Below are 15,525 nucleotides of genomic sequence, written 5' to 3' on the forward strand. Positions count from 1 at the left end.
ATGTCGCATGCGATAGAGATGAGGAGCCAGTAGCAGACGCAAGAGTCGGCGACAACCTAAGCTGAGTCCTCGAGATGTGTCGTCGTTGTGCCATCAACATGTGGATGAAGGTCAAATTTGCTGCACAAGATGGGAAGAAGGCCGACTAGCGAGTAAAGCTAGGGCACTTCAACTCAAGGGTGATTGGCACCTAGGGCTTCATGATGATGGAAGCGTACAAAAGAATGTTGAACGACAACATGAGATCCGATTCGGAAGAGGTGCTGGTAAGGGCACTACACGTGGCGTTAGATGTCGACCTTGCCATTATGTTGATGGGAGAGGTGACGTTGGCGTGGTGGAGTGTCGACTTCGTCGGCTAGGGTTAGAAGAAGAGGTAGGTGCAGGCCCAATGAATGAGTGGCTCAGCAACATGAAACATATCGTGTGTAGGAGTTGGTGATGACGGGGTGGGCATTGCCCAAGGGTGGGTGGGCTAGGAACATTTTTATGTCAAATATAGTACTTCAAAAATCTGTTAGTGATAATCTAATAATATTTATTTGGTAATATAGATACATGTATTTTTATATAGACTTACACAAAACTTGAATGTCATTGCCTTTTAAATACGAAGTATACAAACTATGATGATTTAATCTTACAAGTGCTGGTGTCAGTAGCAATTTTCATTATGGATGGTCAACCTAATGGTGAGCAAGATGCAAGGTTGGGTGGCTAAGGCCATATTTGGTGGTTAAGGCCATGTTCGAAACATCTAGAGCCAATAGTTAGCTACTAAAAATTAGTTGTTGGATTCTAAACACCTTCAGTTAATAACGTAGCTAATTGTTAGCTACCTTTTAACTAACAATTAGTTCATTAGCTGACTCAACCCAGCTAATAATTTATTAGTTGACTAACTATTAACTTTAGGGATTTCCAAATAGAACCTAACTAACAAGGTGGCCACTAGCAATGTAATCCTACAGATATCACCTTGTACTAGCGGCTATATGTATATCCTGCCCTACGAAGACTTTCTATTTGGCTGTCAAGTGTCAAATGTACTCTCCACGAGTCATTAAGCAAACAAGACTCGGATCGGATCCACATCTGACATCTCTGACAAACTCAACATGCATGTGAGAGACGAGAGAGGAATGACAGCCAAAGTGTACTATGCAATTTAATAAATGCCGTTTGACATGTATAGGCCCTTTGTTAAGTAAAGTAAACCAAGCTACCTCAGGTCTACTGGTTAACTGAGATTTCTTTCTGGTGATGAATGGGGTGATCATCTCGGTGACCACTAGCGGTGTGGACACGGCGGGTTGGGCCAGGCCACCGGTGTCAGTGAACCGAGAGCCCCTCAGATCTGAGCACCACTGACCGGCGACCCATCACCGCGGCGGTTGACCCCCAACCCCCCGTCTCCCACTCTCCCGCCTCCCTATAACTAGTCTCCTTTCCACTCCCCGCCTCGCGAGACCACACGCGACGGCTGCCTCCACCACGCCGATGGCGACCGCTCACTCACCCAGCTGAACAACTCCGCCGAGCACGCGCAAGCAGCAGGAGCGATAGAGATAGAGGAAGGCGACGAGGAGCTCGGTCCGAGCTACTAGCTGCGGCTGCGGCGACCATGGAGTTGGACCGGCTGCTGCTCGACCAGCTGGCTGGCGAGGCCCTGCGGGAGCTGCTGCACGCCGTCCAGGGCACCCTGTTCTGCCGCTCCACTGCCGAGCGCCTGCGCCGGAGCGTCGAGCCGCTGTTGCCGCTCGTGCAGGGCCTCGGCCCGCACGCCCAGCGCTCCGCGGGGGACCTCGGCGAGCTCGCGGCGCGGGTCAGGGAGGCGCTCGACCTGGCCCGCCGCGCCGCCACGTCCCCGCGCTGGAACGTCTACCGCTCCGCGCAGCTGTCGCGCCGGATGGAGGCGGCCGACCGCGGCATCGCGCGCTGGCTGGAGCGCCACGCCCCCGCGCACGTCATCGGCAACGTGCGCGGTCTCCGCGACGAGTCCCACGCGCGCATCGCCCGCCTCGAGCGCCGCGTTGACGAGATCGCCGCCAGCGCCGCGCAGCCGCCGCCCCCAGCCCTCTCCGTCCCCGTCGCGCCGCACAAGGGCGTGACCATGCCGATGGAGGTGCCAACTCACAAGGGCATGGCTATGCCGATGCCGATGCCGGTTCCTGTGCAGGCGGTGCCCGCCAAAGCCGGGGTGGTGGCCATGGACATGGACCTCACCGAGGGACACGAAAACGAGGGGATGGTTGGCGCCGGCGTTAAGGTGGCCAAGGAAAAGGTGAAGGAGATGGTTATGAGCGGCGGCGGCGGCGGCTGGGAGGTGGTCGGTATCTCCGGCATGGGCGGCAGCGGCAAGACCACGCTCGCCATGGAGATCTTCAGGGATCATAAGGTCCGAGGTAAGGAGAACAAGAACCAGATCATAACCATCTTTTCCTTCAGTCCTTTTCCAAATCGTGCAAAAATTGTAGCTTTCCATGAATTATTGGGTGGAAAATTCTCCAGATTGGGGGCGTGGCCGTGGCATCTTGGATGGTTGGTTTACGTGCGTGTCGTGCAATTAGGTGAAGCGAGGTTGATGCTTTCGCTTTTCCCCAAACCTCATGCTTGGTCAAATTTGGCGCTTTGACCAGCTAGTGGCAACTGTACTATTGTGATGGGGTTAGATTACTTCTGAATTCTCACAACTATAAGTGTACCACAACATCTACTCTGAAATTCTGCTTGGACTTGAGTAACTTTATCGTGTTCATGGTTGCCTAGTGGCTGCTTAATCTTAAATCAAGATAGATACCTGTTTAATGAACGGCACATGAGACTAACTAAATCTATTTCACAAAGAATGAACCCAATTCAGATCCAACTATCCAAGTAACCTGCTTCTTCGGGGGGGAAAAAGAAGATCTGGAGCTATGCCAATTTATTGTCTTCTGCTAGTGCAAGGAATTGGGATCGGTGACGTTGGTTTAGCAGTAGTTAAGATAGCTAAATTCAGCAGCTTGTGTTCATAGCTCCGTCGTCTCTGCTTGCCACAAAAAATAAAAGATCATAGTAAACTTAAATTCAATTACCACAACAGCATCTACTGGTCGATTCGAAGTGACTTGCTATCCCAAATCTTAGTTCAGTCTAGCTTCATGATTGTCTTTGTGATCTGATCCCTTTTTGCAAGCTTTTTCCCTCCTTCATGATTGTCTTTGTGATTCTGATTGTGACGTAGTTTCTTTCTTTCTACAGCCTACTTCAATGATAGGATCTTCTTTGAGACGATCTCACAATCCGCAAACTTGGAGGCCATCAAGATGAAGCTGTGGGAGCAGATCAGCGGCAACATGGTGCTCGGTGCATACAACCAGATCCCAGAATGGCAGCTCAAGTTAGGACCAAGAGACCGAGGGCCTGTCCTTGTGATCCTTGACGACGTTTGGTCTCTCCCACAGCTCGAGGAGCTCACCTTCAGGTTCCCTGGGTGCAAGACTCTAGTTGTATCGAGGTTCAAGTTCCCCACACTGGTAAAACAGACATACGAAATGCAGTTGCTAGACGAGGCGGCGGCCTTGTCCGTCTTCTGCCGTGCCGCTTTCGATCAGGAGTGTGTTCCGCGGACTGCTGACAAGAGATTGGTCAGGCAGGTCTCTGCAGAGTGCAGGGGCCTTCCACTGGCTCTGAAGGTTATTGGTGCGTCATTGCGCGACCAGCCTCCTAAGATCTGGCTCAGCGCCAAGAACCGGCTGTCTCGAGGAGAGGCTATTTCCGACTCCCATGAGACCAAGCTTCTAGAGAGGATGGCGGCAAGTGTCGAGTGCTTGTCGGAGAAGGTCAGAGACTGCTTCCTTGATCTGGGATGCTTCCCGGAGGACAAGAAGATCCCCCTTGATGTCTTGATCAACATCTGGATGGAGGTTCATGATCTTGATGAACCAGATGCTTTCGCCATCTTGGTTGAGCTTTCGAACAAGAACCTTCTTACCCTCGTTAACGATGCACAGTATGTATCATCGATCATTTGTGTGCTTCAAAATGTTCTATGTCCCAAATAACATGGTTTCTAAACTCCTTTTTTGCTGCTCTGCCTTCAGGAACAAGGCTGGAGATTTGTACAGCAGCTACCATGACTACTCGGTGACACAGCATGATGTGCTGAGAGATCTTGCTCTTCACATGAGTGGGCGTGACCCTCTGAACAAGCGTAGGCGGTTGGTGATGCCGAGAAGAGAAGAGACACTTCCAAAGGACTGGCAGAGGAATAAGGATACCCCGTTTGAAGCTCAGATAGTTTCCATTCATACAGGTACAGTACAGCTACCATTAGTCATTTACTGAACATGATTTTGTAGCTTTCTTCCTTGGGGCAGAATGATCTGACCAACTATTCCGAAAACTCCAGGTGAAATGAAGGGATCTGACTGGTTCCAGATGAACTTCCCCAAGGCAGAAGTGCTCATCCTCAACTTCGCCTCAAGCCTGTACTACCTCCCGCCGTTCATCGCGTCGATGCAGAACCTGAAAGCCCTGGTGCTGATCAACTACGGCACCAGCAGCGCGGCCCTTGACAACCTATCCGCCTTCACCACGCTGAACGGCCTGAGGAGTCTCTGGCTGGAGAAGATCAGGCTCCCGCCGCTGCCGAAGACCACCATCCCGCTGAAGAACCTGCACAAGATCTCGCTCGTCCTCTGCGAGCTGAACAGCAGCCTGAGAGGGTCGACGATGGACCTGTCCATGACATTCCCGCGCCTCTCCAACCTCACGATCGACCACTGCATAGACCTAAAGGAGCTGCCAGCAAGCATCTGCGAGATCGGCTCCCTGGAGACCGTCTCCATCTCCAACTGCCACGACCTCACCGAGCTGCCATACGAGCTGGGCAAGCTGCACTGCCTCAGCATCCTCCGGGTGTACGCCTGCCCGGCGCTGTGGCGGCTCCCGGCGTCGGTGTGCAGCCTGAAGAGGCTCAAGTACCTCGACATATCCCAGTGCATCAACCTGACGGACCTCCCGGAGGAGCTCGGACACCTGACGAGCCTCGAGAAGATCGACATGCGGGAGTGCTCGCGCCTGAGGAGCCTCCCGAGGTCGTCGTCCTCCCTCAAGTCCCTCGGCCACGTCGTGTGCGACGAGGAGACGGCGCTGCTGTGGCGGGAGGCCGAGCAGGTCATCCCTGACCTCCGGGTGCAGGTGGCCGAAGAGTGCTACAACCTGGACTGGCTAGCGGACTGATGTCAGATTCTGGATGCTACCGCTTCCAAACTGACCATGTACATATATGATGATAACGATGATGTTTAGATGTTGCTTCCCCTGTGTAGTGCAGGGAAGAGAATCATCAATCCACTGGCCGATTTTGACATGTTCAGTCAGTGTTCATCACGCATCCACTCCAAGGTTATTAAAACGGTAAAACGTTGAAACGCTTATGGATCAATTTTTGACTTTTAAACGTTTTTGTTTAAACGTAGTTTTAAACAACACAGGAAAAATACCAATACATTATAATTTCAGACAATAATATGAAGTTAAATACAAAATAGAGAGGTTAGTGGCTTACCAAAACTTCACCCATGAGCTGAATTGAACCTCAAGAGTAACTAATAGACTGGGCCCAAAAGTAGCTAATGGTCTAAAATGCATAAAACACTGCGTTTTACAGTTTAGAACGCCAAAACGATAAAACGTGGTTTCAACCTCTAATTAAAGTTTTGACGTTTAAACATAATTTAAACATCGTTTAAACGTAGTTTTAATAACACTGGTCCACTCTGGACTCTTCGGTGGCAAAAGCTTCAGCAGTTCAGCTCCTCGTTCCAGAATACAAATGCGCAACTATATAAAATACCCCGAACGGAGGTTCAAACATCAAGCGTTTAGCCCGGGTCACATCAAGCGTTTGACTTTCAAGTAGGAGTATGAAATATAGACCCAACCAACTGTACTAGATTCGTCTCACTTTTTAATCTTCGGCTGAGAAATTAGTTTTATAATCCGACTACATTTAGGGTGTGTTTGGCATGGCTCTGCTCCACCCCAGAGCAGCTCTACTCTAAAACTCTGGGTGGAGCAGCTCTGCTCCAGAGTTTAGATTGTTTCTCATAACCAGTGGCAATGGCGGGTAAATAACTCAAAACTCCATGACTAGATTGCTTTTTTGGAGTTTTCAGAGCAGCAAAAGAGGTACTCCAAAAAATTGTACTACAGCTCTAAAAACTCCATAGAGTTTACAACTCTGGAGTTAGGGTGTTTGGCATGCTCTGGTCAGCTCCCCCTTGGAGTTTTGCTCTGGAGCCATGCCAAACAGGCCCTTAATACCCCGAACGGAGGTTCAAACATTCGATGTGATAGGGGCTAAATTTTAGCAGGGGCAAACCAAACACCCTCTAAATGGGATAGGAATATAATGCGACGAATAGCATTGCTAGTTTCCAGATTCAGACAAGAGACCTAGCAGTAGGGATCAACGATCACCATGCCACTACTTGAACATAGATCTCTACTACTATAACAAAGTTTCTCCCTTCATGTGTTGTCCTCCTCCACGCACGTCTGCAAAAAATCCAAAATTACACGCTCACGACAGGTACTTCTCTACTACTATAACATAGTTGGGGTTTGAAGCCAGGTCGCAAGAAATAAAGTATCGCCTCCTAACCACTGCACCACTTGTTATAAACGAGATATATTAAAAATATATACTAATAATTTTAAAATAAAAATTTGTGCCAGACCAAGTCGGCACTGCAGCTCGGAAGACACCCCAGACATGGCACAAACCCACTTTAAATTATATCAGGTCATATCATGGTACTATAAAATGTGCCACGCCTTAGGTCAACATGCTAGGCAGAGCCCATTTGGTAATCTACAGTACAATATCTCCACCCTCACTGTCGTGGAAAAAAGTGAGAAAAAACTCCATCCTGTCTAACCCCACACCGCATATCTCGCCATTCGCACTCAACTAATTTATGAGTTTAGATCATGTTTGAATAACTATCTAATTTAAATAATGTCTCTGTATAATATATATATAAATCGTAGTGATGCATGGACAACTAACTAATCACTTCTTAAGCTTGAGTTGTTGCATCCGGGACAACTAACTATCTCATTTAAACAATGTCTCTATACAATGTATAAAAACCATAGTGATCCACAGATTGATTTAAATCTCTTTGGAAGTCTTGCTTTAAATATTTCCATGTTTTCTTTAGAGTCTCGTTTATCTTGCTTGTAGATCTATTTGGGGTCTACTATTTTAGCTCCTTTAGGAATTTTAACTAATCCCCAAACCTGATTGGTACTCATCTAATTCATTTCATCCTCCATGATCTTGACCCACTTAGATAAGTCAGAACTTCTCATGGCTTCCTCAAAAGAGAGAGGATCACCTTCGATGTCTATGTACGTGTTTGTTTTAGCTTTTTATGTCCAGCCTTTCAGTCTGCTTTTGTGATAATCGCTTTTGAGATATTATCCAATGTTGATTTAAATTAAACATGTATAATACAAAAGTAACAGAAAAAAATCTAATTATAAATCACATTTGGATAGAATTAGAATAGAATAAAATCTTTAAAACAATCTTAGAATCGACATTCTATAATATTCTCAAATTTAATATCCATATTGGTTTCAATTTAACCGAGATAAACAATTATTGTAAAATTTTAAGTTAAAAACACTAAACTAAAGCGCAAACTTAAAACAATGATCAAGATTAATATACAAATATTTATATAATTATTGCTCTTAAAGAAATGCTACAAAAATAATTGAATTTTACTAGGTATATGCCCGTGCGTTGCAACGGTATACAAAATATTCAATAAAATATTAGTGCACAACGAATATATAAATCAAATATCATATATACTATTGACCTCAAAATCTTACAAATTCTTTGGAAACAACCAATACAAAACTAAACTAAATCATGAAACTTAATAAATGAACTAAATACATGAAATGACTAAACCCAAATCTAGTCTCTCTGAAGTTTATACACATGCAATAGGAAGAGTATCTACAAAGAGGCAATCACCAGGCATCTCTACTCTACACTGTCAGAACTCAAAAGATGATAAAGGGTACATCAAAGGAGTGCCCATTAAATCTTGTTTACTGCTCTCTATTCACTGTCAAGTATTGAAATATCTGGATCCTCTCAATGGCTAAATTTTTATTCACCTTCCATCGACTCTGATGCTAGGCACTTCCTCAACTTGATCTTTTGCAAATCCTAATGGTAAGTCAAGGTCAGTGAGAAAAGAGTAGTATTCAAAACAAACATAAAAACAAAATATATTTGATTTTTTAGTAGGTGTCCAAACTTCTGTGGATTTCTCTTCATAAGATACTTGTGCATCCATTCCTGTAGTATGTTCAAATTACGACTATCATGGTTACTAACCTTTTCCGATTTATACTTCAAGCAAGAATACATAAGGATTCACTGGGACATCATAATTCTCTATTAGAAATGACAAATGTTTGCATCTACTATAGTATCCATACACCATCAAACATTCTTTAGGAAAAAATTATGGTTCAAAGTGGTAGAATAAGCAGACTACAGAGAACTCTTACCAAGCTAAAATAATTCCAGAATCCTCCACAGAATGTGTGGTATACTGGTATCCTTCCTGAAAAAACAAAATCAATATGACACTGATCTATATTATATATGGCACACATCTGAAAGGTATTTCTTACCATATTGAGTCACAAGCTGATACACGGTGGAAAGACTGTAAAAAATGTGGAAGATCTAAGGGAGCAATAGGATCACATGGGCCTTCCTGTGGAATTCACATCCTCATGATGATATGCCAACTAAAATAGAAAAATACAACTACATGTTGAATTGAGTGTTTTCTTTCATACTCTAAACATAAGGACATATTCTAATTTTGCTACTTGCAACAATAAATGGAAAAGAGCATAAAACACTCCATCATATGAGATGGATGAACACGCTCATGCAGTGTCATGGCAAAATATTGTCTTCAATTCTTTGTAAGCAAAACACACAGATTGAACAGTTACTCACAGGATGTATCAAACATCATGGGTTTCCAGAATTTATAACAGATAGGGTTGATTGGTTATATGTACCTCCACAGATTTATTGCACATCAGAAAATAGACATTTCATAACACGCCTTCCTGGATTCCATCACTATGTTTTTAAAAGGTTTCAAATGCATATCAATAAATCAGAAAATAGACATTTCATAACAGTTACTCACAGGATGAGACATAGCATAGGACGACTTTGTTGGAGCAACATATGCAACAGACATCCTGCAACCTCCCTGCAAAATGGTCGTCCAGAAAACAGTTGCAAATTTTCAAAAAGAATATCAAGGCGCAAGAAGATTGAAATGTGCCACATAACTCAAGATTCACATTTCAATGCCAAGAATGTACCTTGGATCAGGAATAGACCGAGTCTGCACTTCCTGTTGAGCTTCATCATTTGGTTGTATTCTCGTTTTTAGGACTGACACTTCTACTCGTGTGACAAGAACATTTGTGCGATTTGAAAATTACACACCTGGTGCTGCTGCACTACCTTGGTTAGAAATTCTCTCAGAGTCATGTGGTGCAGGTAGGTTGTTCGAGGAGGGATGAATACCTATGATTGTGCAGTCTGTGTCGAAGGAACCTGCAGTGATGCCATGAGTTAGGGGATGAGATATTGCAGCCGCTGTTTCGGAAAGCAAATCATTTGTGGCGTTTGATCTTATAAATATAAAAGCAAGATAAATTTTATTATTATTCATTGACTTGACAATCACGATCTTATGTAGCAAGCTAGATCATTAAAGCAATTATGTGGCTAGAGTCTTACTCCCATGGATGATGGCTGCCTTGATTCTATGCATTAGATACAATTCAGTTTGATCTAGAGACGACACAAGATAACCATGATAGTAAGGATTCAAGGGAGGACCCGGATGTCTAAATACCTTGGTGTATGGAGTCAAAACAGAGCTATGTACCAGCCTTCGAAAATGAAAATCAGCCACCAGACAACAGTTTCAGGTTCCATGTTCTTTCAGATTTTCACAATATAAAGGAATTGATAATAATGAGCAAATACATACTGTCATGCAGAACACCCTGCACCCTTCGTAACCTCAAGTAAAAAAGAAGGAAAAGAAAGAACTATTAGTAATCAAAATGTGCCCTCAATTACAATGTGTATGCGGCCAATTTAACATGTGCCTTTTTTATATATGAAAAATGGCCCATCTGAACATCCTATTGTACTATCTACGTCACGAAACAAAATATAAAACTTCATTAGGCTTTTTTGTTGCAATATTATCTTTCTATAGTACAACCTAATTTTACACAAATTAGATTGAGATATCTTACACTTACCAGACAGTGAGCAGGCTATCTTGTTGCCCTGTTGGATTATGATTTAGCTTGCAATAAACAAAGCATCACATATGAGAATAAAGTAAGGAAAATAAAACCTGAAAAATGTTCAAATAATCTCATTATGATGTTGGGCTCGTGATCGTGCTGAATTCATAACATGTCTATAATGGGAATATACAGCTTTGTGGAACTTGGAACTCTCACGTGAATTACTAACATATAAGTTTATAAATTTCAATTAGTAGACATAAATAAGTCATCAAAGGATCAACTTATAGACACATATGCAAGAGCAATAGGTAGTCATAGAATAGGTCATACAAGATAACAACAACTTGTTTGCATAAGTAATTTTGAAACATGTTAGCAGTTAGCATGGGATGCAAGGTTGAATAGAGGCTCCACGGATAAGCACCTTGCAGCCCGCAGCGGACTCGTCGAGGTCACCGATTTGGGACCACAAGCGGTCGGAGATGGCCTTTAACTAAATCACCTCGATGGTGGCATCACCATAGTTGGCCGCGAATAGGTCTTCGGTGTTGAACAGATGCTGCTGCTGGGGCTGCGCCACCGTCTCAGCCTTCTCCGCCTTCCTGGCGTCCTTCTTCTGCTGCTTCTTGCTGAGGCGATCCCGATCGTGCGGCGCCCCTGTACCATTATTATATATTATTGAAGATTAAGTACTAACCTGGCCCGCGTCCATGTTTGAGTTGCAATGTGAAAACCTTTTCCTTAGACCCTGAAACAAAGGATTCAGAAAAAAATGAACACTGGGAACAGAGGAAATGGTGGTAGTGGCAGCATGGTAGCATGTCACAGAGGAAACAAACCTGTAGGCGCACAACATCACTGTAGAAAGAGTGCATTGTCCTCCTCCCAGAAATTTGTTATTGAAGAATAAGCCAAGGAATTAGAATTAGATAAGAACTAAGTACACAACATAGTGGTACAATTCCCAGTTCCCAGTTTTTTTATTTATCATCTAAAGATAATATCTCATTCCTGACTGGTAACAGGCATTTTACAAACCTAAAATTTGGTGTTCACTGATTGACATTTGAAAATGATAAAGGACCAAGTAAGATATATAGTTGGTGATGCCTTTAAGGTAAGGTTTATGACGTTCAAATATGCATCTAACTATTGAAATGGTTTCTGTTGACATTGAATGTTGTGAGGTACAAGTAATTCAGATTTCAAACTGTGGTCCCATTTTATGGTCTTATAATGACTTCTGCTACTTGTCGGCGTTTCGAAACCCGGGGGTCCCTGGACCGACGAGTAAATTTTCGCCGCATGCCCCAGCCCAGATGGGTCGGCGCGAGACGGAGCGCGAAGGGGGGAAAGGCAGCCGGAGGGAGACGGGCGTGAGAGGTGGAAATCTCGCGGCCTTCGTGTTTGTCCCGCGCCCAGGTCGGGTGCGCTTGCAGTAGGGGGTTACAAGCGTCCACGCGGGAGGGAGCGAGCGGCCTCACGCGAGCGCCGTCCCGTCCTTCCTCGCGCGGCCAACCCTCTGTAAGGGGGCCCTGGTCCTTCCTTTTATAGGCGCAAGGAGAGGATCCAGGTGTACAAGGGGGGGGGGTGTAGCAGTGTGCTAACGTGTCTAGCGGAGGAGAGCTAGCGCCCTAAGTACATGCCATCGTGGCAGCCGGAGAGGTTTTGGCACCCGGTTCGTGTGGTGTCGTGGCTGTCGGAGGAGCGCTGGAGACTGGCGGAAGGACAACTGTCGGGGCTGTCGAGTCCTTGCTGACGTCCTCTTGCTTCCGTAAGGGGGCTGAGAGCCGCCGTCGTCATAGAGCGTGCGGGGCGCCACCATTACTTGTCTGGCGGAGCGAGCCAGATGGGACGCCGGTCTTGTTCCCCGTAGCCTGAGTCAGCTTGGGGTAGGGTAATGATGGCGCCTCCTGTTGATGTGGTCGGCCCGTGCCCCGGGTTGGGCGATGTGGAGGCTCCTCCGAGGTTGAGGTCGAGCCTGTCATCCGAGACCGAGGTCAAGTCCGAGCCCCTGGGTCGGGCGAGGCGGAGACCGTCGGCTGAGGCCAGGGCTGAGTCCGAGCCCTGGGGTCGGGCGAAGCGGAGTTCGTCGTCTTCCGGGGCTGAGCCCGAGTCTGAGCCCTGGGGTCGGGCGAAGCGGAGTCCGTCGTCTTCTGGGACTGAGCCCGAGTCCGAGCCCTGGGGTCGGGCGAAGCGGAGTTCATCGTCTTCCGGGGCTGAGCCCGAGTCCGAGCCCTGGGGTTGGGCGAAGCGGAGTTCGTCGTCTTCCAGGGCTGAGCCCGAGTCCGAGCCCTGGGTCAGGCGGAGCGGAGTTCGTCGTCTTTCGGGGCTGAGCCCGAGTCCGAGCCCTGGCGTCGGGCGAAGCGGAGTTCGTCGTCTTCCGGGGCTGAGCCCGAGTCCGAGCCCTAGAGTCGGGCGAAGCGGAGTTTCCCATGGCGCCTAGGGCCGGACTTGGCTGCTGTCAGCCTCACTCTGTCAAGTGGCATAACAGTCGGAGTGGCGCAGGCGGCGTTGTCCTCTTGTGAGACCGATCAGTGGAGCGGCGAAGTGACTACGGTCACTTCGGCTCTATCGACTGGAGAGCGTGCGTCAGGATAAAGGTGTCAGGCCACCTTTGCATTAAATGCCCCTGCGATTTGGTCGGTTGGCGTGGCGATTTGGCCAAGGTTGCTTCTTGGTGAAGGCTGGGCCTCGGGCGAGCCAAAAGTATGTCCGTTGCTGGAGGGGGCCTCGGGCGAGACGTAGATCCTCCGGGGTCGGCTACCCTTGCCCGAGGCTGGGCTCGGGCGAGGCGTGATCGAGTCCCTCGAATGGAACGATCCTTGACTTAGTTGCACCCATCAGGCCTTTGCAGCTTTGTGCTGATGGGGTTTACCAGCTGAGAATTAGGAGTCTTGAGGGTACCCCTAATTATGGTCCCCGACAGTAGCCCCCGAGCCTCGAAGGGAGTGTTAATACTCGCTTGGAGGCTTTTGTCGCACTTTTTTGCAAGGGGACCAGCCTTTCTCGGTTGCGTTTTGTTCCGGTGGGTGCGCGCGAGCGCACCCGCCGGGTGTAGCCCCCGAGGCCTCGGAGGAGTGGTTTGACTCCTCCGAGGTCTTAATGCCTTGCACAATGCTTCGGCTGGTCTGGTCGTTCCCTCATGCGAGCTGGCCGTAGCCCGGGTGCAAAGTCGGGTCCCAAGTTCTCGGGCTGGTATGTTGACACTGTCAATGGTTTGGCCGGAGCCGGGTTTGCGAGAGCAGCCCCCGAGCCTCTGCACAGGGCGAGAGGACGGTCGAGGACAGACTCGACTTTTTTACATACGCCCTAGCGTCGCCTTTCCGCAAGGAGGAGGGGGGGAAAGCGCCATGTTGCCCTTGGAGGGCGCCGAACATGGTGTCTCCGGTGAGCTGCTGGCGGGTAATCCGAGTGGACGCCCGTGCCCCATTTGTTAGGGGTTGGCTAGAGGCCCGGAGGCGCGCTCAAAAGTACCTGCGGGTGATCTGCTGGACCCGGTCCCCTTTCGACGGGGTCCGAGGGCTCGATGCCTCCCTTTGATGGGATTCCGTTACAAGATCGTTCCCGCTAGTCTCGGAAATGTCCTAGGGTACCTCGGGAGCGTAGCCCGAGCCTTGGTTATGTATCGAACGTACCCAGGGTCATCCCTCGCTCTGTGTCTGAGGCGGCTGTGAACCCTTCGAGGGCCAGCCTACGAACCCCTGATCAGTAGTGGGCGCGGAGCCCGAGTGGCCTGAGGCGGCCGTTGAACCCTTCCGAGGGGCCGGCCTTCGAACCTCTGACCAGTAGTGGGTGCGGAGCCCACGCGCTCTGAGGCGGCTGTTAAACCCCTCCGAGGGGCCAGCCTTTGAACCTCTGATCAGTAGGGAGGCTCGGGGCCTGTTTCCTTCACGGGGAAGGATCCTTTTTTGGGGTATCCCCCTTTCCCGGTCCCTGTTGTAAGAGAGATAAAGAGGAAAAGGATACGAAATCGAATGACGTGGCGTACCTTTTTTGACGCGGTCCTTATGGCGAAGACGAAGCGTCGCTCGCTTCCCCTGCCAGAGGCACCGCCTGTCCTGCCGCGGAGTTAATGCGACGGGGCGAGTGGTTCGCGAGGTGGCCGTTGCGCGTGCACGAGCCGTTCGAGGAACGGAACACGGGCGCGCCGTCTTCACGCCGTGAGAGAGGGTTCTCTTACTGCCCTTGGATGGGACATAAGCTTGGCTGACAACGTGACCGCTGCTCCTGCCTGCCTGTCACCGCCATTACTGCCGGCCCATTTTTGGCCGTATTGACCGTCGCGCCAGGCTGGCACTGCTGGGTCGTACGCAGGGTTGCCTCGAGTCGCGGTACTGGTTCCGCAGTCGAGGAGGCGTGGTAGTGGTGCGAGTGGCGGTGCAGTTGCTCGCACGCAGCAACCGGCGCGCCGGTTGCATGACGCGTGGGCCTAGGCCTCCATGCTGGGTGCGTTGGAAGTCGGAGGGGCGCGCCCACTTGGCGCGGTTGCATGCTGCCCACACGGCTGTCCGCCCTTTCACCCGCTGGTCTGGGCGAAAGTGGAGGAACGCTTGTAACCGCTGGGCGGTTGCATGCACCGCGCGCGGTGATTCGGCTTCTTCTGCCCTGGGCCAGTTTGCATGACGCGTGGGACCCAGCCTCCGCGCCGTAGGGGGAGGACCTTGGAGCGTGATGGGGAAGACTCAGCCCACGACGGCTGGGGACGCAAGTAGGGAGAGTCGCCTTTAAAAGGAGGGTGACCCCCTTGAAAGGCGACCATGTCTTCGCGCTCCCTTATGCATCGTGTCTTTCCACCTTCCGAGCCCCCGGATGGGGGACACCCGCAATCCTTCCGCCTTGTCATTGGAGGAACGCAACTTCGTGGAAGTTGGTACCTTTCAGCCATCGTCCGGCTTCAAGGATTTTCATCAGTCAGCTCGGCTGCATCCCTTCGCCGGTGGTCACCCAAGACGGTGATCACCAGCCCCTGGGTGGGGAGAAGCAAGCCGGGCTGCGATCTTGGTCCCGCCCTCATCTTCAAGGATGTTCATCATCCTCGCTGGGGCGGAGGCCGGGCTGAGCCGGAGCTCTACCTCCCGCGCGAGTTCGTGGGTCAGCCTCTCCTTCAGCATTCGAGGGAGAGGGCGCTCACTGGCC

The 15,525-nt window shown here is 48.9% G+C and overlaps 1 protein-coding gene and 1 long non-coding RNA gene across 2 annotated transcripts; one reads left to right on the forward strand and one right to left on the reverse strand.

Moving 5' to 3' along the window:
• The first annotated feature begins 1,475 nt into the window (after positions 1 to 1,475).
• LOC100272591 (putative disease resistance protein) lies at positions 1,476 to 5,355 on the forward strand. The gene is made up of 4 exons (NM_001359661.1): positions 1,476 to 2,405; positions 3,244 to 3,994; positions 4,086 to 4,297; positions 4,394 to 5,355. The coding sequence occupies exons 1-4, from the start codon at positions 1,625 to 1,627 to the stop codon at positions 5,224 to 5,226; spliced, it is 2,577 nt and encodes an 858-aa protein (NP_001346590.1). The 5' UTR covers positions 1,476 to 1,624; the 3' UTR covers positions 5,227 to 5,355.
• Positions 5,356 to 7,891: 2,536 nt separating this feature from the next.
• On the reverse strand, positions 7,892 to 9,526 carry LOC103650247 (uncharacterized). Its single transcript, XR_564020.2, has 5 exons — positions 9,433 to 9,526; positions 9,252 to 9,317; positions 8,716 to 8,835; positions 8,590 to 8,645; positions 7,892 to 8,242 (listed from the first exon to the last, which is right to left on the reverse strand). It is a non-coding gene; the product is annotated as an uncharacterized lncRNA (long non-coding RNA).
• Between the last annotated feature and the right edge of the window lie 5,999 nt (positions 9,527 to 15,525).

Source organism: Zea mays, chromosome 3 (assembly GCF_902167145.1).
Source record: "Zea mays cultivar B73 chromosome 3, Zm-B73-REFERENCE-NAM-5.0, whole genome shotgun sequence".
In the NCBI taxonomy this organism is placed as follows: domain Eukaryota; kingdom Viridiplantae; phylum Streptophyta; class Magnoliopsida; order Poales; family Poaceae; genus Zea; species Zea mays.

Excerpts from the sequence above, each read along its gene's own strand:
- LOC100272591 (NM_001359661.1), top strand. The coding sequence starts at position 1,625 with ATGGAGTTGGACCGGCTGCTGCTCGACCAGCTGGCTGGCGAGGCCCTG. Across the intron at positions 3,995-4,085 it reads ACCCTCGTTAACGATGCACA|GAACAAGGCTGGAGATTTGT; the intron begins GTATGTATCATC and ends CTCTGCCTTCAG. Across the intron at positions 4,298-4,393 it reads GATAGTTTCCATTCATACAG|GTGAAATGAAGGGATCTGAC; the intron begins GTACAGTACAGC and ends CGAAAACTCCAG.